Source organism: Fusarium redolens, assembly GCF_020744475.1.
Source record: "Fusarium redolens strain MPI-CAGE-AT-0023 chromosome Unknown BKA55scaffold_34, whole genome shotgun sequence".
Taxonomy (NCBI): domain Eukaryota; kingdom Fungi; phylum Ascomycota; class Sordariomycetes; order Hypocreales; family Nectriaceae; genus Fusarium; species Fusarium redolens.
In genome coordinates this window covers 136,838-163,984 of record NW_025763697.1, presented here as the reverse complement: position 1 = coordinate 163,984, position 27,147 = coordinate 136,838, and the positions used below count along the sequence as shown (strand labels likewise).

Here is a 27,147-nt window from a genome sequence, read left to right as displayed (position 1 = left end):
CCTTACGCCAGTCGCCATCCCCAAGGGTGTCAGAAACTTATAACCTAAACTCAAGGGATAAAACATAGGTTAATTAAAGAGCCTGTTAAGTTTATCCTAAACTTCCCTAAGTATTTCTGTCATTTAGGATTAAGGTCTTAAGTTTTCCGCCATCCCCTCGCCATCTTGATCACGATATCATCGTGAGGGGTAAGGTTAAGGGCTGAGAGGGAAACTTCAGCCCAACACAAATGCAAGGAGCACATGTTCTGAGACATATGACTAACTCGACTTATCCAATGACATTGGCCGTGGTGAGACTTTATCGATTGCAACCTCCGTGACATTACGGAGCTCCAGGCAACGACACTTCCTCAATTGTCTAACTTCTCGAACAAATTGTGTCACGCTGTGCTTGCGCAAGACATAATTGGCAACGCTAACGTGAGCTGAAGTGATAAAAAGCCCCCTTGTGTGCCACTGTTTCAAAGATAAGACAATTATGCTTATTTCTTAGTCTCGACCTCTACTTCAGTCACATCATTCAAGGTTGTCATCACATTCATCCCTGTCAGCAAGTATGATACTAGCTAAATTCTGTTCCTGCAAGCACACATTATTTAACATTTTGACAGATCCAAACATGTCACAATGTCTAGACTCTGCCCCCTACTTTCAGCCAGGCCTTCTCGGGTAGACTGTCCACAGCGTCTGTAGGACATCTAGGGAATACCACGCTGTTAGCGACGTCGACGAGTCTCCACACGCTCATGTAGCTGAGATCTCTCCTGCCTGGGTTGTACTGCCCCGCCAGCCTAACGGTGACGTCAATAAGGAGGGGCTTGATGCGCACCACGCTGAGGTTAATAGTTCTGATTTGTTTCTCAAGCGGCTTGCGGAATACAGCACAGCAGCCGGCGACTAGGAGGATACCCATGGAGCTGTCCACTCGAATATGTAATTGTCGTCGGTACTAAACGCCCTATCCTTTGGATTTAAGGACTGAAAATGCAGAGCTGCGGGTAGATATATGACTCAAGTCCCGTCCGTCTTCTGGATTAACATTGACTAAGGTTACGGCTGACAGAACTGCTAGGTCTTGTAATGAACTGCTGGTAAGGATCTTAAGGCAAATTAGTCTATATTAGGTTTACATTAATAGGTTTATAATGTGTAAATTAACTAAAGCTTCTTTCCTAAAGGCATAAGAATACGTAACTTAAGATTCTGTCTTAAATCAACCTGTCTGTATAGTTCAAGAAACATATTACATTACAGCACCTATAGCCATTACAGTAAAGCCATGTAGAGATGGAGCTCAATGCCAGGTTAGATAGATTCAGAATTTCCATATTCCTAAATTAACATCGTGCCCGAAATTGGGGCTGCGCTTGAAAGAATAGAACCCTGCCACTTCTACTCACAAGCATCAGTCTTATCACATGACCCGACAGTGCAACCTTCGCCACTTTTGTATACACTGGGGTGGAGGATGGCATACATAGGGCTTGTGGTAGACGTGCATGTGTAGCCCAGATTGTCGTCGTCATCGTATAACCTTTGGGTCGATACAAGAAATCGTGTAGCTAGACTTGCCGGTGCTTGCTGGGCAAACTTTACCGCCTGACGCCCCGTTAAACACATTGTACTGGCAGGGCGCGCAAGGGTAGCCCGAGGTTCCGTCTCTCCCGGTCGACTTGTCAGTAATGGGTTGACAACGGAGGTCCAAATGTACCTCGGTGATCTTGTAGAGCGAGTCGAGTGTATAGGTCACTGTTAACTTGTTGGCATCATTGCTGCACTTTGACACCACCACCTTGCCGACGTCAGTGCCCCCACGTTGTTACCAGCGCCAACCAAGAGCCTGGCCTCGTAGGAAGAACCTAAAAATACATTCCACTACCCGTACTGCCCACAGCCTTTGTCTTTAAGGGTCTGCTGGTTTGCATTGCTAGGGGGCTTTGCGAATGCAGTACCAGATTCGCTGCAGTCGGATGTCGGAGGAGGTGTTTCTGGTTTCTCGCAGCAACACCAGCGATCGCAGACTTTGGGACAAGTAAAGTCCAAAGTGAGGTACTCCAACCAGCGATTGCCAGGCTGGCCAGGAATAAGGGTTCCAACCGGTACAAGTCTTGGGCCTGGTGCCGTCGCTGGTAGAGGTATGGTGGGCGATGTACAATTTCTTGCCGCAAAGTGCCGAAGCGCCCTCTCCGATTTTGTTGAACGGCACTTGACACATGCCGGTTGTCTTGACGCAGTATGAGGTATATGACCACGAGTCACGATCTTTGGTGGGATATTTGGTGTTGGTCCAGGCGGTAGTCGAGATCTCTACGTGGGTGTCTGTGATACCAGCTCTTTGAAGTCAAGGTCTGCTCTAGACTGAGCTTAGATGCGCTGCTGCGTGACCTATATTCTAGCAGCTGAGCAATCACGCCAGTATGACAATAGTAAACCAGATCAGTAGAAACCGGGTTGGGTTGATGATGGTGCTAGCTTCTAATTCGGCGCGGTCCAAGCCTCACCGTTCATGTTGCGCCGCGCTATCGCTTACATCATCAGTCCGGTTCAAAAGAAAGGTATACTAATGGAGAAACTATTAACTGGGGTTATCCACCTGTAACCGATTAATATACTGTTTATCGGCTTGCTCAGACATAAAGAATCGTAACAGCTTGTCATTGGAGGCCCTGAAGTCTCCAATAGGAGCACGGTGGTGACGCGCATCTTACCAGATGGTAATGCAAGCTGCTAAAGTCCCAGGTAGGATCGTGGCGGTTTGTTCAGTGTTTAAGAATATTGGATGTTCCAAAATTTGTGAATCGCACCAGGATTGGGAGCAGATGATAGTATAGCGCCATGGATACGGCCAGTAGCTATTATGACGGCTGAGGTAATCTCACACTGATGTTGATTCTTTGACTTGATCCCGCTGACCGCCTTTCCCAGTAGTAAAGACATTGTAAAAGAAACTTTCAATAGCATCCATCGAACCGCATAACCTCGTAATGACTTTCTCAACTTTATATGCAAAATCTTAGATAGATAGAAAAGCTGCAGAGCCTTAGATTTATGTAGTCTATACAACTTCCCTAATCATTATCGTCCTCTACTACACTTTTGAATTCAGGTACCGTATCATCTACATTCAACGTAACGAGAGGATAGTCGAAGTCCTTGTCTACCGCTGCCCTCTGCCTCACTCGACTTCCCGTCTTCAAAGGGCCCCAAGCTCCAGTCTCCAGCAACCCCCATTCCTCTTTAGTTTCAGTTGTGGCATTAGTAGAGGACGAGCCCTTTCCTTTCTTGGCATTCCTCTTGGCCACCTCGGCCGCTCCGGCTATATTGTCCCAATCCCCTGATACACCGTTAACAGCGCGGTGCTCGTCACTCCACAGCTTGAAGAACCTAAGGCCCATCTGGGCATACATGTCGTCTGTGATGGGTGTGTCAGGGGGCGCGTGACCCGTCACGAGGCGAAAGGAGCGAGCATCGAGAAGCTGTACATTTACAATACGTGAGCTGTTTATGTCCCAGATCCGCGGGTCGTTGGTGTCAGGCTCGATGTGCTGCTGAATTTTACCGCCGGCGCCGATGCCTAAAGCGATAGGTACAGTTGGTTCATGAGTAGTAAGGACAATGAGTTCTTCTTCTTGGTATCTGTAGGGATTCTCATCTATACTCAGAAAGATTTGCATGCGTTAGAACCTTGCGCAGCAGATTATGGAGGGTCTTCATGATACCTACCGTCTTGGACAATTTTACCGGCGCATCTCAGTATCTGGTCTTTCACTGGAATACCTGTTTTGCTCATAAGCCTGAGTTTGAACTCGGCGATGCTGCGACAATCCGAGAGCGACTCATTCCATTCGTTGCCATCGTAGTGGACTCGAATCGACGAGCCGCCACCTCGAAGGCGTAGGACACAATGAAGGACCGAGTCCTAGGTAAACATAAACAGAGGCATTAAGACTCCGGGGAGAATATGCTTACCATAGAAATGCTGTAATCGGCTAATGTGCGGACTAGAGATATAAATGGTTATTACGGTCTATAATGTCTTTGCAAGATCCTTACTGTCTTCAAGCTGTTTACCACGATAAATTATGCGTTGCTGATCCGGCGGGACGCCTTCTTTGTCCTGGTACTTGGACTTGAGCTCATAAATCGTGTTAGATTGTTTGCATTCTATCATGACAACCTTTCCGGTAAGAGTCTTGATTGAAATTTGCATTGGGCCGATGGGCGGGCCAAGTGGACCGAACGGGTTGAAAAAGGGGTCGGATAAGGGTTTCAGGGGCTGAGAGATTTGCCCAACTTGGCTGAAACACGGCTTATCCCGCGTCAATAGATATTGCGGTACCTGTCCCGCCCAAGATGCAGTGAGCCTATCCTTTGAGAATACTCTTTCACTATCGTCGATGGGCGGGGAAGTCAAAGAATCCCGTTGGATCAAGTACTCAGCTGTTGAAACTCCTGTCGTCTTTTGAATAACGCTTCTCAGATGTTTAACAGTAGCGTTCTCGTCAAGGGCCAGTAGAAGTGGAAGAATGTTCCTGTATGTAGATTCTACTGTCTTGTCACACACAACACGGCAGACATAGCGCTGGTTAGAAATTCCATCAGGAATCTATGAAAGGTTATTCTCAGCTGGACACGAATATCAATGATAGAGAACAAGACTTACAAAAGTGAGTTCGCGCCGTCTGACTTGTGCATGGTTTTCCCCGGTAAGCTGTGGAAGCCAGATGAGAGCTAGCCAGGATGAAATTGGAATCCATCCCTGAGTAAGGTTGGCGGCAGAATAGTCTACGGCCAACCGGCCTCTCGATCCTTGCAGTTCCTTTGCGACAATATCCAGTATACAGTCGAATGGATCGTTATCGTCAAACTAGAGATAGTGATGAGTCGATGAGCGGTGGGTAAATGTGGATGCACGTACGCTTAGTGAAATGAGAGGCTGCAGGCCGCCGAGAAGCTTGATGTCAAAAACCCACTCGCGATAGCTCTCGTGGACTGCTTCCAGCTCAACAACGTCTTGGTAAGTGAGCTTCGAAGGACTTTCCTCCAACAAGTCCGAGACGACTTTGGGGCGTGACTGCGCCGCTGACTTGAGGTCTTTGACATGGATTGTCTCACCCACGTTCAGCTTGAGCTCGGCAGGGGTTGAGAGTACGTCGAAGATATGATCTACCGCTGGCGGCAGAGTAACACTAGAGACGACTCCGTGGCTCGTCACGCAGACGTTTCTAGCCGAACCAGCATGTATCTTGTCGGTCTCAAATGCAGGAATAATCTGAAGCTGCAGTCCTCCGACCTCATCACGACCAGTAACCTGCCACTCAATAGACGCTCCACTGGGAGCGTCGTCATGGGATGAGGGGCTGCTCGACACATCTCGTTGTTTTCTGGTTTGAGAATTTCGACCATCTTGAGATCTTTCTCTTCGGGGAGGAGCCATTTCGGTGGCAACAAACTGGTTGACCACTCCGGGTGCAGTGGCGATTCCGTCAAGCCATAATTGTTCCGGTAGCACGATGTAGTCCTGTCTTCTGGTCTCGGAATTCATTCGACGAAGAATCGACGCCATGCCTCCTTCGGACGATTCCCCTGAAAGGCCATTGACGCCGCCAACGAAGGGTCGAATAGCAAACTTCTTTTGTCCTTCCGTATGGAAGTGCATCCACATTGCTTCCATCTCTAAGCAATGCGAGTCAGCTTATTCATCTTCACGGTGTTGCTTGTTGCACTCACGATACATCGGGAAGAAGAATCCTCCTTTGGCCACCATTGAAGGTGGTAAACTATGGCTGAAAGGCCCAACATTGAACAACGGGAATCTCCCCAGGCCAGGAGGTAGATCGTACTCCTTATCGCTCTCGGGAACTCTAACAGTTCTCATGAATGAAATAACTAGGTCGGGCTCGTTATCTTGTCCAACCTCAAGAACGGAAGCAGAGACTTTATCAAATGTTGAGTGCCCTACTTGGCTATTACTGTTGAGTTTAGCATTGATTGGGTGCGGAAAGGCTTTGCTCATGAAAGCAGCAATTGACTGGTCAGTATTAATTTTCAAGCCCCTTGCTTTGTTGTAAGACGGCCGGCCAGATGTAACCTCGACTGGAGTCGTGAAAACATCCTCCCACTTGGTCCGGATATCACCTTTCTGGTCCTTGAACCTAAAGGACTTGACCGCCTTAATATCTATTGATGAAATTCAGCAACCAACCAGTAATTCTAAGATTATTAACGCACCAGGGACTTCTTTTTGCAACCAGGATCTTATATACGCCATTTCTATATTCCCTGGAATCTTTACAACATGAGAGAAGTCTCTCTGCTTGTATCTGTCTGGTCCAAGCCGCCGCCTGAGACCGCTAATGCGTATCGTGACAGCCTCGACTGGCTTATCCGGCCATTTCAGCGATTGGTTCTCTAAGCTGACCGTGGAAGAAGTCGGTTTCTTATCGTGTCCGCCAAAAGTGCGGTCATAAAGCTCTGGGGTCAAGGCACCTATCGAGGGTAAAGTAGCTGGCGACCCTACCAGTGTGCTTGAGCTACTGGCTGAGCCTGTGTGCCTAGAGATGAATGAATGAGCAGGAACGAGGCTGCGACAGAGTATTGGGACTGGCATTGGAATGGGTAAACTGGTGGTACTCGGGAGTATCTCTGTTGCACTTTTCGCAGCTGCCTTAAGGGTATCATCCAAAGTGTTTGCATCTGCGTCAAGGTCAGCTATGTTCCTCAATCGTTGCCTTGGGATAAGCGTCACATTTATCTATGCTTCCATATGCAACTTCCCTGATCGCCGCCTCAACAAGGACATAGTTCTGGTCAGTCTTTCGCGAAAACCGAGTAAGTCCCCGATGGTGAGCGTTCATTGGAAGCACAGTCTCGTTGGGCAAGCCCATGATGGCCGAATACTCTGGAACAACCTGCCAACTGTAAGAATCGCACTAGTGCAACATACAATACAAAAGTTACCAATGTTGTCAGCGGACTCTCTACCTGTTGTTCGATGAAGCTCATGATTTTTAAAGGGGTCGCGCGCTGTAGGAATTGGCTTGAAATATCCATTAACGTGTCAGAGTCCTTTTTGAGGGTGCGTAAGAGCTCCTTTCGGATATTTTTTCCTATGCTAGTGACGCCGACGACATTAGAGAGAAGGATCCCCCAAGGCACCAGCTCAGATCCTCGGTGCGGAGTTCCCAGGAAGATGATGCCGACTGTGGCTTTGAGAATCGGGGCGTAGACCTCTGATCCATTGTGCGCCATAATCAAAGCCTTACAGCATCAATATCTTTCAAAAGCTGGTCGGTAAAGAGTCGCACATACCTTTTTCACCTCGATACCGCCTAGACTGTGAGCAATAAATACCAGCGGTCGATTTCGGGCCTGTGAGGCGTCAGCAATCATTACCAGACATTTAATGATACACCTGCCTCTGAGCTACTCCTGACAACCCTCAGGCGGTTCAAGAGATCCCGAGCAAAGGTATCCACTCCCGACCGGGATTTGCTAAAAGCCAGTTTGGAGTCGTATCCAAAAGTCATGACCCTGCATCTCGGGATCGAGTCTGGCAGTAGATCTTCCAGCCAGCACTGCCCAGTGGCCGAGTCGGTCCAAGTCTTCCTCGCGCTGCCATTTAATCCATGAATGGCGACAATGCTTCACATGCTATCAGTAAATGCATAAGGAATCAGGACAACCAAATTGGTAGAATCAGCATACTCAACATCAATATCTGTAGGCGGCAGGTAAATATCAGGCGATGGATGTAGGATAAATAAGCCAAAGGGTTCAGCCTCAAAGTCATGAGGAATAGGTATATCATCTTGTTCTATGGATTCGGGCAACTGCGCAGCCTAGCGTATAAGAAAGGAATTGTCAGCTTCCTGAACAACGACGTAAAAGGGAAACAAAGGTACCGACGATTGAATCTCTTCCGTTGTCATCTCGCTGCCACCCCCTGGCGAACTTCTTGTACCATGACGGCATTCTCTTGTATATGCTGGATGCTCTAGTGATTCGTTATCGCGATCCGTAGATTCTAGCCAAGCGAGAAAGGCTTGGCGGTGCTGGTAGAAGATAAGGGCATGAGGTGAATAAATAAATAAAAATGCCTCAGGCGCGTGATAATGCGGCTGATGATTAGCGTAAGGCTCCCTCATTGACCAGCCCCGATGCCCATGGATGCCTTCAGCCGCAGTAGGGTCATGCTCTGCTCACGCTCATGGGGATACCGGATTGGACGGCCCGTGTAGTAGTAGTAGTGGTGGCGCAGCCGCTACTATGAATTCTGCCTAACGCCTCAAGACAAGCCAAAGGCAAATACATTATTCAAGATAAACAATATTAAATAAGTCTTTATATTTCTGATCAAATGAGAATTCTTGATTCTCCGTCAACTAGTTGCCTGGCACACATATATGTAAGGCTGGCTGCTGTGGTTATGGGGAAGACACAAGAATAATATTACCGACCAGAAGGAAGACTAGGGGTAAAGGAAAGGGCACTTGTAGTCACAAAGAAATATGGAAATTTTAGAATCAGCTTGCCTAAGAGGCCAGGCAGGCTTGAACATTTTGAATAAAAGAACGGGAAAGTAGACTAGTGTCAAAGAGCCAAGGATTTCCACTGTATAAAAGACGGACTAAGAATGTATAGGAAGCTTTGCTGATCCAAATCCCTTTCGACTGGAGTTCCCTTCCCAAGTCGGCATCATCATGCTTGAATCATACGGCGTGGATCTACAATATACTGGACCCTCTTTTGAACAGCCTCAAAGCGCATATACCCGCAACTCTCGCTCTCTAGGTGAGCAATCATGGCAGCAAGAGTCGTAAAACTTTTTCTGCAAGAAGTGCTTGGGCAGTGGTAGATTTTCTGCTGATGAGCAGGAGAGCCTAGGTGTTGGTTCAAAGACGCCAATTTACCAAAGAGACGATGGCAGAGGTAGCACTCATAGGCGTCAACCTCGTCATTCCATGCCTTTTCGGTGGCGGCATAAGTTATATTGCTAGACCATGTAAGTAACTTCTTGGAAATAATACCGTCTGGGTCGTGTTGGTGGATGACCTCATACAGTTTATCACGACTGAGGGGGGCTTTGGTGCAACAGCCCTTCTCGAGGCGATGGACGAATCCGGTAGCAGTCCCATGTAAGTTTTTGCAAAAGGGACACTGGACTGTGCTGGTACGATGAAGTTTGCCGCGCAGGTGCTTCGTGATATTAGTTGAACGATACAATTAGAGGTGTAAAAATGGTCACGCGAACCTGGCTGATGCTATTCCAGTCCTGGAATGGGCGATCACAGACAACGCAGTAGAAGTGCTGCCTAGCTTCATGGTCGTGTAGGTCATCCTCGTCATCAAAAGCGTCGCCGCAATGATCACATTCAAGGACAGTGCCTTCTGATTCGTCTGATTCTTGCAATTCTTCGGATTCGGAGGACTCATCCCAGTGCCCCAAATCGCACATATGCTGTTCAACTGCCTCCTGGCTACCGAAGTAACGATCACAAGTGTCGCACTCAAAGTCTGGAGGCTCGTGGCCAGTGGCATTCATGTGCTGCTGACGAGATCGCCAACCGGCCGGAAACTGGCGCCAGCATGTTCCGCAGGTGGACATGGTGAGATAATGAAAATCTGTTCTTCTAGTCACTGAAGGGGCTTGGGCGTTGTCGAAGGTGTGAAATGAGCTATTGAGTACGATACAAGAATTACAGCGATACAGACGTTACAGTTGGTGATCGATTAACTCAATAAGTAGGGGTAGACAATGACAAAGTGAGGGGAATGCAGGATTTAGGCAGCTAAGACACCCAAAGGTATTTTGCCCAAGATGAATGGCTGATGATCCATATTGGCCGAGTTGGTCGGCCTCCTGCAGATTTTGTTAGCCGTGTCTGCATATCAATCAATCACATTTGGACACTTGTCCACGCATAAGAAATGCTTCATACATCCCAAAATCTATGAACAGAATACCATAATAGTGGCAATCCGGCCGTTCCTCTTTCCGTCTCGGGCTGGTTCTGTTTTTATCCCTGAACTACTTTTCATTGACCATGAGCAAAACAAAGTCGAAAACGGCTTGCCGGTATTATCTGGCCTCAGGTAGTTGTACGTTTGGGTCCGATTGTTTGTTTCGGCACGACAAGCAACAGACGGGCCATACCAATGTAGGTGGACGTTCTCCATATCGTGATGCAAACGAGTCTAATCTCTGATCAATATGCAAGAATTCTACAAATGCGAAAAAGAAGCAAAAGAAGCAAAAGAAACCGCAAAACTCCAACCAAAGAGAAAATAAGAGATCCCTCGACCATATCGACCGATTCTTTGCCAGGTACCCTACCTTCGAATACGACTCCTCGAGGCCAATTTGGACAGAATTCTACCGAATGTGTGAATTCTTTAAATGGGATCGGCATGACAAAGAGATGAAAGATGCAAAACAAGAGTTCAAAACAGCAATGGTGAAACAATTTAACGATATTTACGGAACAGATCCAAACAATCTCAATTCATGGCAGAAGCTGTGTCGTGTCCTGAACATGGAACCGGTACCTACAGACTTGGCAGCATGTCGCGAGGTAAGTTTGATTGCTGCTACTCCCCTCTTTTAACATAATATGACATTAATAAAATCTAGAGCGTACGTCAGACCCATGTAAACTTGGTCGATCTCGTGGAGACCCAGAACACTGGGTTGCCCGTCAAAGTGTTTGAAACTCTAAAGCAACTACAGGATTATACTATTCCTAACGGGAAGTTCTTCCCTAAGAAAAGCGCATACCAGGGTGGCTTGTTACGGTTCCTCCTTCGAGAAATTCTCTAGGAATTATAGTCTCCGGTACAACGAATTAGTGCAGAATATAGAGAGAAGGAATAGTTAATGAATCCATATTCTGTACAAGCTGTAGAAAAACTAGGCCAATGCACACGCCAAGCTGGTAGTCTTTGCCCGATTTGTAAAGACCTGCTATTAGGTACTGAGGACTACTTATCGACTTGTGTGAGCGACGATATCAAGAAGGTCTTGGAGGAGCACTGTAATCAGTTAACCCCAGTGCCACTCTCCGAAGATCGCCACCAAGATCTCGGGCTCCTTTGAGGCAAGCTGGACATGGATTCGATCGTGGAGTGATAGCAAGCAACTTTGTGCAAATTATCCAACTTCACCAATGCTGGATTTGCGGTAAAACATCTCACAATAATCTGCTTCTAAACTCTATCAGAGTTTATGTCAATTGTAAGGCACCATGGCTCCGCTTGTGGCTAAATATGCCAATGGTCATGCCGGCCGTTATGATTAGTCTTTCATCCATGGATCATCAGTACTGGTACGTGACGCTCAGTCCACCCTCACGTACGTTGCGTTTCTTGGTAGGCGTTAGTCTCTGTAGGCCAAGCGGGTGAACATGCCTGCCTCGGCCATTTCCGTTGACATAGGGATCCTATCCTGTGAATCAAGCGTGCCGTTCACGAGGCCACGGCATGTTTATGAGGATGCAGGATTATCCCTGCCCCGCCATAGGCAGAGCAAGGACACCTCTAGAATGAAGTCATCAAATGAGTAGTATTACGTGCTGCGTTGTCGGCTCTAAAAGCAGCTACCTAGTTGGTGCCAGTATTGACCTGATATGTGCATCAGCTAAAGAAGTGCGGCGCTGATTGTGTATACTTCCGATAAGGCTTTTACGCACTTAGATAAGTGGCAAATAAAGTACCACCAAACAAGCAGGGGTCTATAATATTAGCTCTACAGGTCTCAGTAAGGACCTAAGCTAGCCAGTGTTTGTAATTAATATGTAGCCTTGACGTCAAGCCATCAATCTATTGATGCTTTTCTGATGTCACACTATTCTAATAATGTTCGCACCTTTACTTAATATTAGGAACCTCTTTAAGCTGAAATGACTTCTCTTAAACTTCTATGAATATTTAATTCTCATTGTCCGTTCTCAATTGAAACACCATGGCATCTGACATCAAGGATAAGCAGGGAGAGCCAACCAATGAAGGTGATCACGTTTGGACGCGATTCCGTGGAGGTAGACGCGAGGGTGATGTTCAAAAGATTGTGACGACGGAAAAAGAGGGAGAAAAGGCAGGCGTGAAGAATCCTCCAAAGGTATGTTTTCCTCGATTCTTGATATTAGCAGTGAACCAACATGTCTGAATTAGGTGCTATTCAAGGATCAGCATGGTCACGAAGTTTCGCATAATCCAGGGACTCTGGAGCATAAATGAAACAGCTTCACAAGTATCACACTTATAAGGTGTGAATAATTAATGTACTATTTATTACCTCAAAGCCGCTATCATTATTTATTACCTATCGTCCTGGATGATTACAATTAAGGCTATTAACAGGGACACAGCAAGTTGCTGTTCTACAGCTCCCAATACTCTATTGCGTCTTCTCCTGTTAGCATGTTGTCTTGCCGTCTCTCCTCTCTGCGAACAGAAAACGGGTGCGGTGCCTGATGCCGGTGTAAAGCCAGGATGGACCCCTCATGGCTTTTGGTGGCCAATGCGTCAATGCTCAAATACCTTGCTTCTGGCCACTTGTCGACTGGGTTCGTCTACTGGGTAGGCGATTGGGACGTACGCTCGTGAGAGAATATGCCATCTGGTTGGCTCTTGCTTAGTGGATTATTTTCCACTCGGTATCTTATGGACAAACAGAGGCACAGTTGAATGCAGCCAATTTCCGCTACTGAGTGGAGGGTTCAGGGAGTATTGGCTGAGATTCTGGATTTGGATGCAGAGACTGGCGGATTATACGAGATGCATTTCTAATTGGAGGGGATTCGATTGTCGCATTAATGCTAGTGGAAAAGGCTTGTAGTCTTGTAAGGCATGCATGCAATTGGTCGTCTTAGACAGTCTTTATTAGCCGTGCCTGTCTACCCGGCTAAGTATAGATACAGTCTAGTGGCCCACAACAAACCCGTTACTGTCTGCGTGTTAGACTACAGCTTATAAGGGTCTTGAATATTAGCACGATGCAAGGCATCGCAATTTCACATCCACCAATTGAAAAGACCATGATCAGCAAATGTTTAGATGTAAATGATTGAGACAAGTAGTCGGAGGTTCTCAGCACTTCTGTGATCTTCACCAAGTATCAGGCTCCTGAGAACAGCGGGATAAACTTTACTTGGATAATTGCAGGATAGTGTCAATCAGTGTTACAGGTGCAATAGCTAGCGCCAGCCTATGCCTTCTCATCCACAGCTAATTTAACCAACCCATTGCCCGAAATAAGCTTAAACTACTTCAGCCTTCGTATTGTCATCGGGCTCTCTCTGACGAATCATAAGTTCGGGAGAAGCCGAGATATGTTCAGGGGCTCAGGTGTCAGACCCACTCTTTATAGTACTTTGGTATTGCCAAGTGTAAGAGGCTGAGTATGCTCTCGGCTTTCGGGGACTAAAGAATATGCCGGATAGAAGATGCTGTTGGTATACCCTGGCAACCAAGGCTGAAGGGAAATGAAGTAAATGGGGCTGCGGAGCAGAAGTAAGCGGCAGTTGGTAACGTTAACCCTAGTCTGGAAGGATTAAGGGCAGAGCCATGTTCAGCGCCAAAGCCCCCATGCTACATCATCAAGAGAATACGATTCTGTCTTGTTATTGGGCTTCACAGTTTCGGGTTTATTGGGGGAACCAAAGCCTAACAGAGGCTCAAATACAGTATATATATCTGAGTTGTTGTCGCCGTCAGGAATAGTATTCTCAACAAGCACACTTGCAACTTACAATTCAAGCAATTCTTGCATCTAATACTCTACCTTCTCACTCGAGAGCTTCCGGATTCACTTGAACAACAATGAACTCAATCAAAACCACCATTTTCCTCCTACTCTCAGGCTCTCGAGCTGCAATCATCAATTCACGAGACTACCGACCGGACGAGCACCTGATGCTCGTGGACTGCGGTATCGGAGCTGATGGTACCGCCAAGTCAAATGAGATGGCATACTATGCTGGGTCTTACAACCCAGGTGGCGGCGACACCAAATGGGTACAGCCAGACATGATTGCAAACGTGCCTTGGGACGGTTCGTACCCATGGAGACCAAGTGGCGTTGCCGCCAAATTCTCCAACGGCGACACTTTCCAGGTCGCAATCAATCCAGCTGTCAAAGACTGGGCAGAGTCCAAGAGCTACGCAGGCGATGCAAAGCACACCTTTGGAAACGAGTTCAAGTGCTGGGCCGAGCATGGCAAGCCGGCTTTCGAGCTTCCGGATGGAACAGCTTGTACCAGCGCCTACATTTGCTTCCATCAGCCAGATAACCCGCCACCCGCGCCTGCCACCGACTTCCAAGTGGTAACCGACTATGACATGTCGGAAAAAGAGATCACGGTGCGTGTGCAGGGCACCAATGCTGATGTCGAAGCATGGACACCTGAGAATGCTTTCAGCCACATTAATGATGACGATGAGGGTCTCCAGTGCAAAGGGGAGTCTTACAGCATTGGCAATGACTGCAGTATCACATTCGACGATTGCTGGTTCTCGGCGCGCGATAATGTCCCTGGCATGAAAAAGATTCTGATTGAAGCCGTGGCACCTGCGGTTGCGAAGACAAGTGTGACCAAGACGGGCCGATACAGCAACAATTGCCGAAATGAGGTGATGTGCGAACCCGATTATGAGTTCGAGTACCAAGAGTACACGTACCCTGCGACTGGGACTGTGTTAGTAAGTGTGCTTCCTGATGGAAAGAGGGATAAGGCATCTACACAGGCAAGGATTCATTGGACTGTTTCGTGTCCTAAGGCGGGATTTTGCGGGTCCTTCTGTGATGACAATCTCCAAAGTATTATTTCTCTTGCAAGCGGGTTTGCTGGCGTTCCTCCTGTTGGAGAATGGGCCTGTGCAGGATGCAGTTAATAGATGGAAACTTGGCAATTTTTAATAGGGTTAAGGATAAGACTCTAACTACTTAAAGTTTTTATTCTTCTAATAATAAGTTAACTTATCTTAAAGTAAGGAAAGTTAAGTTATTATTATATATAACTATCTTTAGTTTTTATATTATAATTTATTTGATTAATAACTTAGTAAAAGACATACTTATGCTTAGAATTACCTATAATACTGAATCTCTGTGCTAGATGCAGTTACTCTGGTCCCTTAGCCATCTATCTTATGTGGTTCTAAGTTAATCTAAAACGGTCTCTAGTACTAGACCCTGTTTAAGTCTTCTTATCTATACTCCTAAACTTTGGGGCTTCTGTATCACTGCAATTAAGTGTAATTTACCAGGCTTATAGTTTATGGCATAATTTGGCTTAAATAAAATGATTCTGTTATAAGCTGACTTCAGGGCTGCGCCAGCCTCAAAAAGCAGCAGCAGGAGCTCTGTATTATTGTGCTCTATAGAACGGATTAACGGTGAAGGCAGCGGGATTGTAGAATTAATAGGATGGTTGAGGCGGATGGTTTGAATCCGCTGATTGTGATTTAGGAGAACCTGGGCGAATGCGACTCTATTTTTCACAGCCGCCATATACAAAGTCAGTCTATCAGGCGGACAGCCTGTGCTCAAAAGTTGGCAGCATGCTTCAGTATTGCCAGCTGTGGCAGCTGCAAGTAGGGAGGGCGATTAGCCAAGACGACTTCTCCTTCAGTATGCGCGTTAAAGCCAGTTGCGGCGGCGTCATGAGACGTAGCTCCAAGGTGTTGTCGTCACCACGAAGGCCAGGCAATGCCCATAGAAACACCCTTTCATCACAACTTCCTTAAGATATAAGGCTTCGATGGCGGCACCCTTTTCGATTAACAACCGTACAACATCGCAATGCCCGTTAAAGCTCGCAAGATGGATAGGGGAAGGCCAACTAACACCTTCAGCGCATGGACCCCATAGTTAGACACTTAATCGGCAGGTACTCAGGTGACCATGCTTAGCAGCCGCGTGCAAAGGCGTTATGCCATGCTTATCAAAAGGCAAGTCGGTGGATGAGGTTTTATAGAGAAGGCGGATAACATCATCATTCCCCTTTTGGGCAGCTGATATAAAAACATCTGCTGTAATGATTTCGCTCATTTTCTCGGGGGAATCAAGTTCAAGAAGATTCAGAACGAATTCTGTTGCTCCTCTTCCGACCTTAGCAGTAACACTCAAAGCAGTCTCCTCATCTCCTAGATACGCTGAACTCATTGGTCTTGTCCGCGCGATATAAAGATTCGCTCCACGTCGCACGAAGCACGAATTCGTCGGCAAAGTCTAGATTCTAGTACCGGATTGCTATATGAAGGGCGTGGTCCCAATTCATTGAAGCCCCGTGATTCAGCAAACAATCGACAACATGCTTCAAAGCAATGTGTTTGGAGGAATACGTTTTATTCAACGCAATGTACAGTGGAGGGGGAAGGGACTCAGAATCTATCATGGGACTGGGATCAGCACTGTTCTGCAAAAGGATTTATACCAAGTCCAGACACCCTGAAAGTATTGCACCTTGGAGGGGAGTAACATTGAGGAAAGCTTTTTTGTCCCATGTTTTGATATCTGGGTTCTGGCCCATTGACAGAAGCCAGAGAACGGCGGTTCAAGCTTCTGCTACAGCAGTGTCGTCGATAATGGAGTAATCGTCATCGGAGTGGTTCATGAGGCGGTTGTATCCTATGCACTGCAGAGCTTCACGGAACATATGGCCCGTGAATGCGGAAACTGTAATATCTTCTGAGTTTCTCGGATTGGCTTTAGGATTCAGGAGGTTAGCCCCTTGGAGGATATACCTGCTTACCTTCCACTCTTCCTCACTGAATGAGTCGAGATGGTTGTGAGACAATTTGTAGAACAGCATCTTAACACATTCTCGTAGGCGCTCTTGGTTTGATCCGTGAATGAGTACTTGTGCACATTCTGAGTGTTGCCGGGGGTATGTTTCAGGCATGGTATCTTTCATGATAGCTGCTAACTTGGACACTTGCTGGTGTGTATCGGTTAACTATCTTTTCTTTCAGCCACCATTATGAACGCCACTACAGATACCTACCAGCTCGGCCTTCAGCTTCAGCGCTTCCGCCAAGATAACCCAGAAGATATAGGCAGCATCATCTAGACTAAATACAACCAATACTACTTCACGCTCTATCCCCTCTCAGCTTCTCATTTAAATGAGGAGAAATATCCTCTTGAATGGCGCTATAATTACTTATAATTATAAGCCTGGCAGAACTACCAGAAGACTTTGATGGCATAGACATGTCCTCATGATGATGTTATAGAAGTGTGGTTTATGAATTGGCGATGACCCGTGATTGAACAGTGGTGTAGAGAGAGGGAACAAAAAACTATTAGTGGGAAAGGAATTTGGAAATGGATTTGGGGGTGAATGAACTTCAACCCAATTAGCTGTTGTGACAGAAGAATGCAGGTACGATTCGAACATTAATTATTGGAGGCTAAGCTGACAGAACCGAGGACCTGCTGCAGCTTGCAGGTAAATGCCTGTCATCGAAACCCATGGATGTGCATGTTGTTTTGTAATAGGACGAAAGCGTAGGGCTTTATTTTTGTAGTAAATAATAAATCACTTTTAGGGCTCATCATTCATAAAGGGCATAACTGAGAGACTGTCAAATGGAATCTAATATCCTTTGGCGAAGCCAAACAAAATTTACAAATTGGTGCCTACCATATTGGCGTTTCTGGCATGCCGTCTTACTCTGTCGGAGAAAGGCGAGCCGTTTCATTCTACCAAGACTATCCCGATTTTGCTCTAACTCTTGTCAAAAACTATTTATGTCATGTCTTGAACCGCAATAGATAACCTTTTGTGCCAATTCACAATCTCAAAGTTAAATTATACTGACCTGAGGTTACTTTGCCGAGATTCCTTTGACCTTCCTATCGCTGCAGTTCGGACTCTTTGCTGTCACCATCTATTCAACTTAGGAAAAGCCAGTCATGCAAAGGCCGCATAGGACTTCGTGGAACGCCCAGAGAACGCCAGATCCATGGTTTATTATACCAACATGTCGCCGCACTAGTATATGATCGAGGCCTAAGCCGGCCTCTTGCCCCTAAAAACCCCATCAGGCTTTCAATCGATCACATGTTTCAACATGATCTTACATCATTTACCATGGTACTAATTGGGGTCTTCCGCGATATCCGAAAATCACCCTCCTGCCCCTCTCCTCCTAGCTATATGGATTGGAGATTTGCTTAGGCTGCAGCTTCACCTGCTTCTCAGTGCACAACTCGACTTCCTGCCGCGGAAACAACTGACTCACCTACGCAGCATTTTGTGACAGCTCATAGATTATGCCTAAAGAGATCAATCATCTTTCAAATCACAAGCCCAATAGACCCTGAACCTGAGGTTGGCTGAGAAGCTGCATACCCCACACTTCCATCCTGCATTAGAGCATCAAAGAGCGGTTCTTGATCCTCGGCTTCCCCACTTATCAATTAGCCATGCATTGAGGGATTATATCTCAAAACCTGGGGTAAGTATCCTGTCTTGGAATAATTAAACTCTGTTCGAATCGTATCAACCAATACGAGTCTAGGGGACAAATAATACTCGGAGAAGGCCCGATATCACACTAACTCAAGACTGCAGAGAAAATCGTGCTATTCCATAAAGGGTTCTGACAAGAAGTAAGTGCATCAGTGTTTCCCGCAGAGAGGAAGGCCAAGATTATCTTCAACATAACTTTAGAATCTACTACTTGTTTCGTTCTGTATAAAAAATGGACTGATGGAGTTGGGCTTGATGCTAAATGTTTCAAGTGTCTCCAAAAGAAAAAGGTCAGTAGATATGTGCTCATTGTTACATGAGAGCAAGAACGGAAATACCCTGGAGTCCTATGCTGACAGGCAAAGCTAAGTGGCCATGTGAATTCCGTATAGCCGATATTGGGTAGGAATACAGCATAAGTAAACTAGACAAGAAGCGGAAGGAGAGCATTTCACCAGCCAGCAATATGAAGCTTGCAATGATGAGTAAAGGAGGGTAATCATCTATATAAAGGGAGCAGCTATCTAAACCACAAGCCTGTATACTCGCACTCAATTCTCCAGCCCTTCAATTAAAGCAATCGTTCTGAGGCATATCTCATTGTGTTCAGCCTTCCAAAACTGTCCCTTGACCATGCGTGTAGCCAATATCTTGTGCTTCCTTCTTGCTGGCGCCAGCGCCATGCCAACTGTATCAAATCAGAGGGGGATCGTTGCCACCCGAGATGTCAGTCTGCTCGAAGCTCGAGACCTCCTTACTCGTGATGACCTAGAGGATGGGGACCCTTCCAATTGTCCCACAGCCATCTTGATCTACGCTCGAGGCAGTACAGAGCCCGGTAACCTGGTTCGTCAGATTGGCCTCAGAAACCATAACGTCAGAAATTGACCCGAGTTAGGGAATTACTGTTGGCCCAATCCTCGTCGAAGCTATGCAGCTCGCTGTCCCTGATATCTGGGTGCAAGGTGTTGGTGGTCCTTATACAGCCGAACTTGCGCCAAACTTTCTTCCCGAGGGGACTAACGATGCCTCCATTGACGAGGCTAAGAGACTTTTCCAAATGGCCTATGATAAGTGTCCTAATACACCTGTTGTCACTGCTGGCTACAGGTTAGTACTGTCCTGTCAATATTCCCTCTCACTCTGGTAAATGCTGATGTTGTAATAGTCAGGGCACGGTTGTCGTTGGATACGCACTCAGTGAACTTGAAGGCGCTGTTCAGAATCAAGTCGTTGGAGCTGCCTTGTTTGGGTACACCAAGAACGAGCAGCTTGGCGGTCGTATCCTGAACTATCCAACCGACAGAACCAAGATATTTTGCCTGCCTACTGATCTCGTTTGTGATGGCACATTGTTTATTCTTCCTGCCCATTTCCTTTATGGCCCTGATGCCGCGGGGCCGGGTTCTGAATTTCTGGTTGGACAAATTTAAATGGAGAATGGTATGTGATGGGCTGTTGGTAGCAAAAGAAATTGAAGGTATCTTGGCTCGGGATCACTTCAAACAACAAAACATAACGGAGCTATAGTAGCTTTTCGAGATTTACAATCAATGAACTATGTTCTCTTAGTGAGAACAGAATATGTACAATGTGTTCGCATCGGACCTTCACAAACTTGATCGGAACCGCGTAGGACACCTATCCATGACATAGCCCCCTATGGTAACCGGTTAGTCCAGGGTCAGCTTGAAGTTCAAGTATTCATAATGAACCATTTACCGAGGCATCAATAAAAAGATTTTGTTTCGCACTGATATCCCATTACTCACATCCACCTATCTTTCCAACACGATCAACGGTAGCTCGACTCGTGAAGCTATCCCCCTTCCCTCTTACACCTAGGTGTACACTAGCTATCAATCTAGTGAAGAAAATGTGTCACTTGGCCCTTAGTAGCATACTAATAAGTCCCGGCCTGCTTCTGTTCCGTCACCTGGTTCTTCGGTCGTGAGTGCTACTAAATGTGAAAGTGTCCCAGTATCGGCTTTCTGACTACCTGTACCAAATTGTATACTGTAGTAAGCTGAAGATCATTCAACTTTCTGAAAAGAAGCACAAAGAGGCTAGGCTAGCAAATCCCATAAACATATTCAGCTTCACAGAACGACATACATGTTACGATAATAAGCAATTTGTTGTATTTTTGCCCTACAAATAACCCAGAGGCAACTGGGCCGCTGATGACAGGGGTTCCGCTGCATTCATTTTTGGGCCGTGTATATTGTCTTCCTTCATTTTGTGGATTTGTAAATATTAAGTTATGGCCGTCTTGTGCATTGTAAGGACATTACGACAAAAGAAAATCCCCAAGTTCAACTATATATCGACCTAGAAGCACAGCAACACCAAAAGTCATTTCGATTCCATGCAAATGCTACGACTTTTAGCCATTACAGATCACCGAAGTCCAAAATGACTCCATGGCTTGCTTCATCCTTACTCATGCCTGTCTACAATAAAAAGACACACAGTTCGTCTATGTATCCTTGCTCTCAACCTCACTGTAGGAGATGGTGACTTCTATAGGCATGTGGTATTGGTAGTAGGATATAATTATTAAAATTGCCCTCTACTCCACTCATGACAGATGTAAGAATAGTGTTATAGGATACTTCCTGATCTTCAACAAGATAGAAAATTCTAAAGTTCTAATAGCGATTCTCAGCAGCTTTCTGATTATCTCGAAAATGAAGTGGCTGAATAGCTGCTGCACCCAAAATACAGACTTCAGCACGTACAAGGTCTGACAAAACTCATAAAACATTAACTACCTCCATCTATGGATCCTTGTGCATTAAATCAGTCCATCGCACCTCTGGTCATGGTGCTTCATGAAGCCCCGATGGGCTTCTCGCATAGTCCGAAGGATAGGTCCCAGGGTCTCCCGGCAACCCAGCCTTCGATTCAGAAGGGTGAGGCTGATGCTGTTCGTGGTGCTGAGGAACGCCTCCAGGAAGTTCAGATAACTCTGTGACGCGTTTCTTCTTCGCGTATCTTCTCCAAACCAAGTATCCTATACCTCCCATAATCAAAAGCCACCAATCGTCGCTCCAGCTGCTACACCCCCAGTCGCTGCCGAGGAGAGTCCAGAGTCTGATTTGGGCTCTGAGGTTGAATCCGTCTCGTCGCTTGAAGATGAATCGGTCGGCTAAGCAGCGGTTTGCGTGGTGAAAGTTGTCGACGTTTGCATTGTGGATGGCTCTGTTGAGAAGCTCAAGGCCCTTGATACAGATACAGATACAGATACAGATACAGATACAGATACAGATACAGATACAGTGACGGTTTGGCTCTTGTCCGGCCTCGGAGCGCTGACATTGACGTACTGAGATTTAGCAAGTTGAATGATTTCGCCGGTTTCATATATCGCGAAATAGTAAACCAAGTCCTCCTCATCGTTTAATTTATTAGCAACATTGTACTGAGCTTGCCAAGCAGTTCCAGTTCCTATAAGGCTGGATTAGTGAACCACGGTGAACGCAAGGCTTTTCATATCCTACCTGTTAAGTGAGCACCAGCCTCTGAGTCATCTAACACTTTCCAAAGCCAGAGTTCAATATTTCCTACATCTGTCTTATATAGGATCGGAATCTTTTCTCCAGCGTCGTAAGGTATGTTGTTTATCATTTCTTTATCGGCATCTTGTTTCGGGTCCCACTCTGGGGGACGGATGGACTTGGAGTCGCATGACACCAGATTGGCGAGTAGAGCAAGCGCTAGGCCAAATCTTGTAAGCGGCCTCATTGCGACAAAGAAAAGTAACTTTGTGAACAGCTCAAGAAGTTAGTAAGGTGTTCGGAATGAAACCCGTCACCGTTGGAGGCTGGTGGGCGCTCCAAGCTGGACTTTGGCTGTAATGGCAAATTGAGATATTCCTCTATTGCACATTCTAAAGAAAAGGGAAAGTTTCCGTGCGCGCACGCAGCAGGTGGCGTCCATATATGGCTTCGTCAATGCGAAAGTCCGCGCCAACATGGCTTGCACGGGCATGGAACTTCAAGTTAAATCAGTATCGTCATCCCGTTGCTATGCAGTAGTAGCCTAAAAGAAGCATAGTTACGGCCTAGGTTGCATAATCTACTGGGTTGGGACGGTGATCATCTGATTCTGCCCCAATCGGGGCTGAGAAAAGAGGCGTCAACTTTCGAAATATTGACAGTACAACAACAGTCCATTCACCACAGAAGTTTTACGTCCACCTCTTTGATACACTCAATTCTCTTTAACATGCTACGGATAAGTAACTAAAATGCTTGATGCAAGCTTATCTGCCAACTTCACGCCTGGCAATATCTTGCCGTATTTGCCTCGCTGCATACAGAAGTGGGACAACGACGACCAACAACACAACAACCAACAGGATGTAGCACTGAGCACTGTCACAAGGTCAGGGAGTGAAATTTTAAGCCGGAGTACTGACACAAGTCAGGAAGTTCGTAATTAAGAGCTGAGAGAAGAAAGTGAAGCGTGCATACCTACACCCGGCAAGGGGGGCTCTCATGACTCCGCAGTCCGCTGTTACAGCATGCAGAAACACTGAGGGCTCGAACCGACAATTAAAATACCTTTTCAAGTGCATTTCCCCAAGATACCGCAGTTCTAAGTCAGTACTTTCGCGAATAAAGCTTTAAAAACACGGGAGGCGGATACTATAGTCGAGAGCCGAAAACTGTCGGCAGCCCTTATCGATGAGATAAAATCCCTCTAAGTTCGTTGAAAATGTTTTAAGGAGAATTTTGTTGATTTATCTGAAAGATATCCATTGAAAACAGCTCTTACCAAGAAATATTGCCAATTACAATTTATTTTCCAACTTGATAGCTACCATGGCCTGTAGAGCTCACTAAAGCAGACAGAAGGAGTAATGAAAAGACAACAAGTATCAACTCCCTTTTCAATATCTTAGAGGCGGCCGGGTCTATGTCTCAAGACCTTCTCATCATCCTTAGATATGTTAGATAGGGGATTGAAGTGAAGACGTGGGGTTGGGTACCAGATTACGAGAGAGGAAAAACCAAATACCCATAGTCATGCTAACCAAGACTCCTGCAGTCAAAGCAAACCATCTCCAGTCAGGATCATCCTTTAAAATGTTGACATTCATTCCAAAAAGACCCTAAGAAAGATATGTTGTGGTTAGCAAAACAGTTCAACTTAATAATAACTCGGTCAAGTGGAAGGAAGACACTAACAGAAGCACACATAATTGGAAGAAACATAAACTGCAATAGTGAGCAGGACCGGGAACTGCGTAAGAAGTGCCACATACAGTCATCCAAGAAAGATGTCTCATGCTTCTTGCAATATCGGTAGATCGGCGTGCTTCATCGATTGATACTCGTACGTATACCTGGAGACTGTTAGCCAGATTGATCTTCGTATGTGAGTCATTTAGAAATACAAAGTTTAATAAATCTCTCAAACTTTGTTCAGATCGGTCAATCACAAGATTTCCTTGTCTTTCAAGCCGCATGATAGCATTTAGAACTTGCTCATGACCCTTGCCCTTAACCTTGTGCTTGTAATAATCGTCCAAAACTGTCTGAGCGCTTTCAACATGGCTTTTAAGGATACGTCTAATTTGGTTTAATTTCTTAAACCCCTTTAACAGCTTGTCGATTCTTTCAGTATCGGTCAACTGATTCCGAAGCTCCTTTGCTATGATCTCGCTCCATTGGCTATCGGTCAATGGATCTGACTCTGAAACATCATGCGGGCTATGATCGTGGTCAAACCCTTGCTACATAATGGAATCAATATTAAGTCAATTTTCGCAAGTGGACATGGATGATGTTCCTGTCCGGCCGAGTACACTTACAAACGAACGTGGGTAGTCTTCAACTGCCTTGAGCAGCTGGTCCCATCGCTTCTCCAGCGTATCTATGAACTGTAAGATAAAGTCGACGACATCGCGCGGTATGATGCTTTTTGGAAGTGTACTGAAAAAGCTTCCAGGTCCATCTTCTGAATTGTTTGTCGATCGTAGGCGTTGAATTGCTACACCTGAGATAACCTGTTCCATAACCGAGCTTTTTGGTGATCCCAAGCACTGCAGGAGTAAACCAGGGAATGAGGTGGCCATGCCGACAAGTATCTCTGCAGAGCCGTTCTGCGGTGGGCCATAAGACTGTACTTTTACATGGAGCCTAGCATCATTTGTGTCCGGGTTGAAGCCATTGAAGCCAAAATGGCTCGTGCTTGCCCACAGAGGAGGCGAGTCTTTACTAATGCTTGTTACGATGAAACATTAGCCCAACTGTTGTAGACTAAAACGAATCATGATCCCTAACTCACAATAAACGCATCCCTGGCTCGATAAGCCTCCTATGCTGTGGAAACTCCGCTGAAAACCGATCTGTCGACATGAACTGCAAGTACTGATTGTTGCCTATGTGAGACAAGCACACAATATCATGCAAGTCCCCATCATTTCCATTGAACCACGTATGTTGCTCGATTTCATCTGTTACTGCTGAGCTTTCAACGAGCAATTGCAACATATGACGGCTAAATTTGACGGGGAGTTGAAGTGGTGTTTGGTCGTCCTCATCTTTCTCGTTCACGGACTGCGGGCATTTATGGATAAGCAGTTTCGCAGACTCCAAATTTCCAGTTGCAACAGCGCGATGCAATGGCGTGCGGCCGTTAGCGTCCACTCTAGAGGCATCGTATCCAGCCTCAAGAAGAAGTTTTACTTTTTCAACATCATCTCTTTTCGTGACCATAGTGTGCAAGGCTTTAACGTCTTTTTCTCTGAACAGTTTGATCATCCTCACATTCTTAGTCTGGGTGGCCCAGAAAATCGGACTCTGATTCTTGTTGTCTTCAATATTGACGTCGATATCGTCGATTGACAGCAAATACTCGACGACTCTGATATATCCTTGCTCTGCACTCCATGATAAAGGCGTTCGCCGATCTTTATCAGGATCATTAACGTCGACTTCTGGATGTTGTACCAGGTATTTAACAGTATCCAGGTTGTTAGTCGTAACTGCCCATGAAAATGGAGTTCTCTTATTGTTGTCTTTGAAGTGAGGGTCCGCGTGGCCAGTATTGATCAAGTACTCAACGATCTCCTCATTCTGAGACTTCGGAGTTGTCCCAAAGCCCCTTGACGTGGTTTGAGGAGCCCAAGACGCTGGCTTTTTTGGAACAAAAATGGGATCAATCGCTGGTTCTCTTTGAAATGCCCAAGATAACGGAGTTCGCCCATCGCGATCAGGCTGGTCCGCGTTTTCGCCACATTTATGTAATAAAGCCTTCACCATGCCAAGATTGCATTTCTCTGAGGCGTATGAAAGTGGCGTTCGTCCCTCTATATCAGGGGTATTTACTCCAGAGTCGTCTCTTTTCAGAAGAAGTTCCATGTTTTCAACCCTATTGCCAAGGATGCTCCAGACTAGTGGTGTTCGGCCGTCCTTATCTTGAGAGCAGGCCTCGACTTTAGGACTCTTTAATAGAGCTGTCACCACCGTCGAAGCGGATTTCTCCGCAGCAAGTGACGGCGGAGATCTTAAGTTCCCATCCAGGATGTTTGGATTGAATTTTGCCGAGTCCAATAGATCTTTCAAGAAGTCTTCCAGACGTAAGAAATATTCGCAATTCAGCGCCAAAAGGAATGGGCTTTGGCCGTCAGATTCGATCCGTTCAACGTTCAATTCTTCCTTCTCGAGTAATAGTGAAATTAGTGGTGGCTTGCACGGCCTGCCAAAAACTAATCCTGATCTGACCCAGTCGTTATTGTTGCGAATTGCCCAAGTAATCGGATAATCCCCATCTTCGCCTGGGGCATTTACGTCGATCCCTTCGATCTCGAGGAGATATTCAACTATTTCTCTGTTGCCAGCTTTCACAGCCTGTGTCAGTGCTGTTCTTCCCTTAGCATCGCGCTGATTGATATCGATATTGAAATTGAGATTATGGATTAGAGAATTCAGAACAGCCTTATTCACTTTTTCTATGGCCAACATCAATAGCTGATGAGGGTCAGGTTCTTCGGGGTCGACGTAGAGATAGCGAGCAATTTCTTGGAGCGTGCTTGTTTCTGAGATAGTCTTTTCTGCCAGATCCTGTTTGTACGGGGTTGTCCAGTCCCTGTTTGTCGGTAAGTTGAGTTCCCTCATCCTCGTTAGGCCAGTAAATTAGCACAAGTCCTTGTATTCCTGGTTCAGAAGGTGCATAAAGGCCAAATTTGATCAGTCAGATGGAGGATCACGAGTATCGCGACAGTTTATAACAAAAAAAGACCACGCGTTCCCGGTTAACAAGAATTGACTTGGCTCACACAAATATGCTTATTTAGTAGACCTGAATACTATATGAACAAAGACTGTGGCTGAGCGTTATGCATTGCTGCCTAAAAGCAAAGTGCATCATGACGTGGCAATGTTACTGCTAAGCAGCCAATATGCATTACTACTTCTATGCCATTCTGCTGCAGACGTTTCATCATTTGTAGCATGACCTCCAATCGTAATAACATGTCTAGGTCTTGCACTGATTGACCGTCCATATGGCATCCTTTAACTCAAGTCAGCAAGGATACAGTCGACTGCGACAATACATCATTTGCTCTCCACCGTGTATCACCGCTTCATGCGTCAGCCGAGCATATGTCTTTTGTGACCTGTTCCAGTAGAATCTGCAATTCTCCCTCTGTTAA

At 46.1% G+C, this 27,147-nt stretch overlaps 9 protein-coding genes across 9 annotated transcripts; 4 read left to right on the top strand and 5 right to left on the bottom strand.

Moving 5' to 3' along the window:
- Positions 1 to 3,042: 3,042 nt before the first annotated feature.
- On the bottom strand, positions 3,043 to 8,105 carry BKA55DRAFT_586394 (uncharacterized protein). The gene is made up of 14 exons (XM_046194555.1): positions 7,912 to 8,105; positions 7,711 to 7,844; positions 7,422 to 7,647; positions 7,315 to 7,374; positions 6,964 to 7,263; positions 6,752 to 6,914; positions 6,235 to 6,699; positions 5,734 to 6,183; positions 4,922 to 5,679; positions 4,667 to 4,870; positions 4,057 to 4,609; positions 3,973 to 4,004; positions 3,727 to 3,922; positions 3,043 to 3,655 (listed from the first exon to the last, which is right to left on the bottom strand). Exons 1-14 carry the CDS (start codon positions 7,975 to 7,977, stop codon positions 3,072 to 3,074), a joined length of 4,191 nt encoding a protein of 1,396 aa, XP_046041260.1. The 5' UTR covers positions 7,978 to 8,105; the 3' UTR covers positions 3,043 to 3,071.
- Positions 8,106 to 8,703: 598 nt separating this feature from the next.
- On the bottom strand, positions 8,704 to 9,610 carry BKA55DRAFT_529945 (zinc finger protein; the record flags this gene model as incomplete). The annotated part of the gene is made up of 2 exons (XM_046189109.1): positions 8,704 to 9,201; positions 9,257 to 9,610. The coding sequence occupies 2 exons, from the start codon at positions 9,608 to 9,610 to the stop codon at positions 8,704 to 8,706; spliced, it is 852 nt and encodes a 283-aa protein (XP_046041259.1).
- A 329-nt stretch (positions 9,611 to 9,939) lies between these two features.
- Positions 9,940 to 11,033, top strand: BKA55DRAFT_586389 (uncharacterized protein). Its single transcript, XM_046194553.1, has 3 exons — positions 9,940 to 10,163; positions 10,224 to 10,577; positions 10,637 to 11,033. The coding sequence occupies exons 1-3, from the start codon at positions 10,050 to 10,052 to the stop codon at positions 10,820 to 10,822; spliced, it is 654 nt and encodes a 217-aa protein (XP_046041258.1). The 5' UTR covers positions 9,940 to 10,049; the 3' UTR covers positions 10,823 to 11,033.
- Positions 11,034 to 11,962: 929 nt separating this feature from the next.
- Positions 11,963 to 12,237, top strand: BKA55DRAFT_529980 (uncharacterized protein; the record flags this gene model as incomplete). The annotated part of the gene is made up of 2 exons (XM_046189112.1): positions 11,963 to 12,118; positions 12,172 to 12,237. 2 exons carry the CDS (start codon positions 11,963 to 11,965, stop codon positions 12,235 to 12,237), a joined length of 222 nt encoding a protein of 73 aa, XP_046041257.1.
- Positions 12,238 to 13,821: 1,584 nt separating this feature from the next.
- On the top strand, positions 13,822 to 14,892 carry BKA55DRAFT_698263 (uncharacterized protein; the record flags this gene model as incomplete). Its single annotated transcript, XM_046200498.1, has 1 exon — positions 13,822 to 14,892. The coding sequence occupies one exon, from the start codon at positions 13,822 to 13,824 to the stop codon at positions 14,890 to 14,892; it is 1,071 nt and encodes a 356-aa protein (XP_046041256.1).
- A 1,664-nt stretch (positions 14,893 to 16,556) lies between these two features.
- Positions 16,557 to 16,904, bottom strand: BKA55DRAFT_546959 (uncharacterized protein; the record flags this gene model as incomplete). The annotated part of the gene is made up of 1 exon (XM_046190973.1): positions 16,557 to 16,904. One exon carries the CDS (start codon positions 16,902 to 16,904, stop codon positions 16,557 to 16,559), a length of 348 nt encoding a protein of 115 aa, XP_046041255.1.
- A 2,125-nt stretch (positions 16,905 to 19,029) lies between these two features.
- On the top strand, positions 19,030 to 20,205 carry BKA55DRAFT_586382 (cutinase-domain-containing protein). Its single transcript, XM_046194552.1, has 3 exons — positions 19,030 to 19,325; positions 19,378 to 19,589; positions 19,648 to 20,205. The coding sequence occupies exons 1-3, from the start codon at positions 19,113 to 19,115 to the stop codon at positions 19,910 to 19,912; spliced, it is 690 nt and encodes a 229-aa protein (XP_046041254.1). The 5' UTR covers positions 19,030 to 19,112; the 3' UTR covers positions 19,913 to 20,205.
- A 1,096-nt stretch (positions 20,206 to 21,301) lies between these two features.
- On the bottom strand, positions 21,302 to 22,226 carry BKA55DRAFT_698261 (uncharacterized protein; the record flags this gene model as incomplete). The annotated part of the gene is made up of 3 exons (XM_046200497.1): positions 21,302 to 21,703; positions 21,760 to 21,929; positions 21,983 to 22,226. 3 exons carry the CDS (start codon positions 22,224 to 22,226, stop codon positions 21,302 to 21,304), a joined length of 816 nt encoding a protein of 271 aa, XP_046041253.1.
- A 950-nt stretch (positions 22,227 to 23,176) lies between these two features.
- Positions 23,177 to 26,765, bottom strand: BKA55DRAFT_586370 (ankyrin repeat-containing domain protein). The gene is made up of 7 exons (XM_046194551.1): positions 24,777 to 26,765; positions 24,301 to 24,712; positions 23,884 to 24,222; positions 23,752 to 23,832; positions 23,675 to 23,704; positions 23,476 to 23,598; positions 23,177 to 23,426 (listed from the first exon to the last, which is right to left on the bottom strand). The coding sequence occupies exons 1-7, from the start codon at positions 26,606 to 26,608 to the stop codon at positions 23,385 to 23,387; spliced, it is 2,859 nt and encodes a 952-aa protein (XP_046041252.1). The 5' UTR covers positions 26,609 to 26,765; the 3' UTR covers positions 23,177 to 23,384.
- Between the last annotated feature and the right edge of the window lie 382 nt (positions 26,766 to 27,147).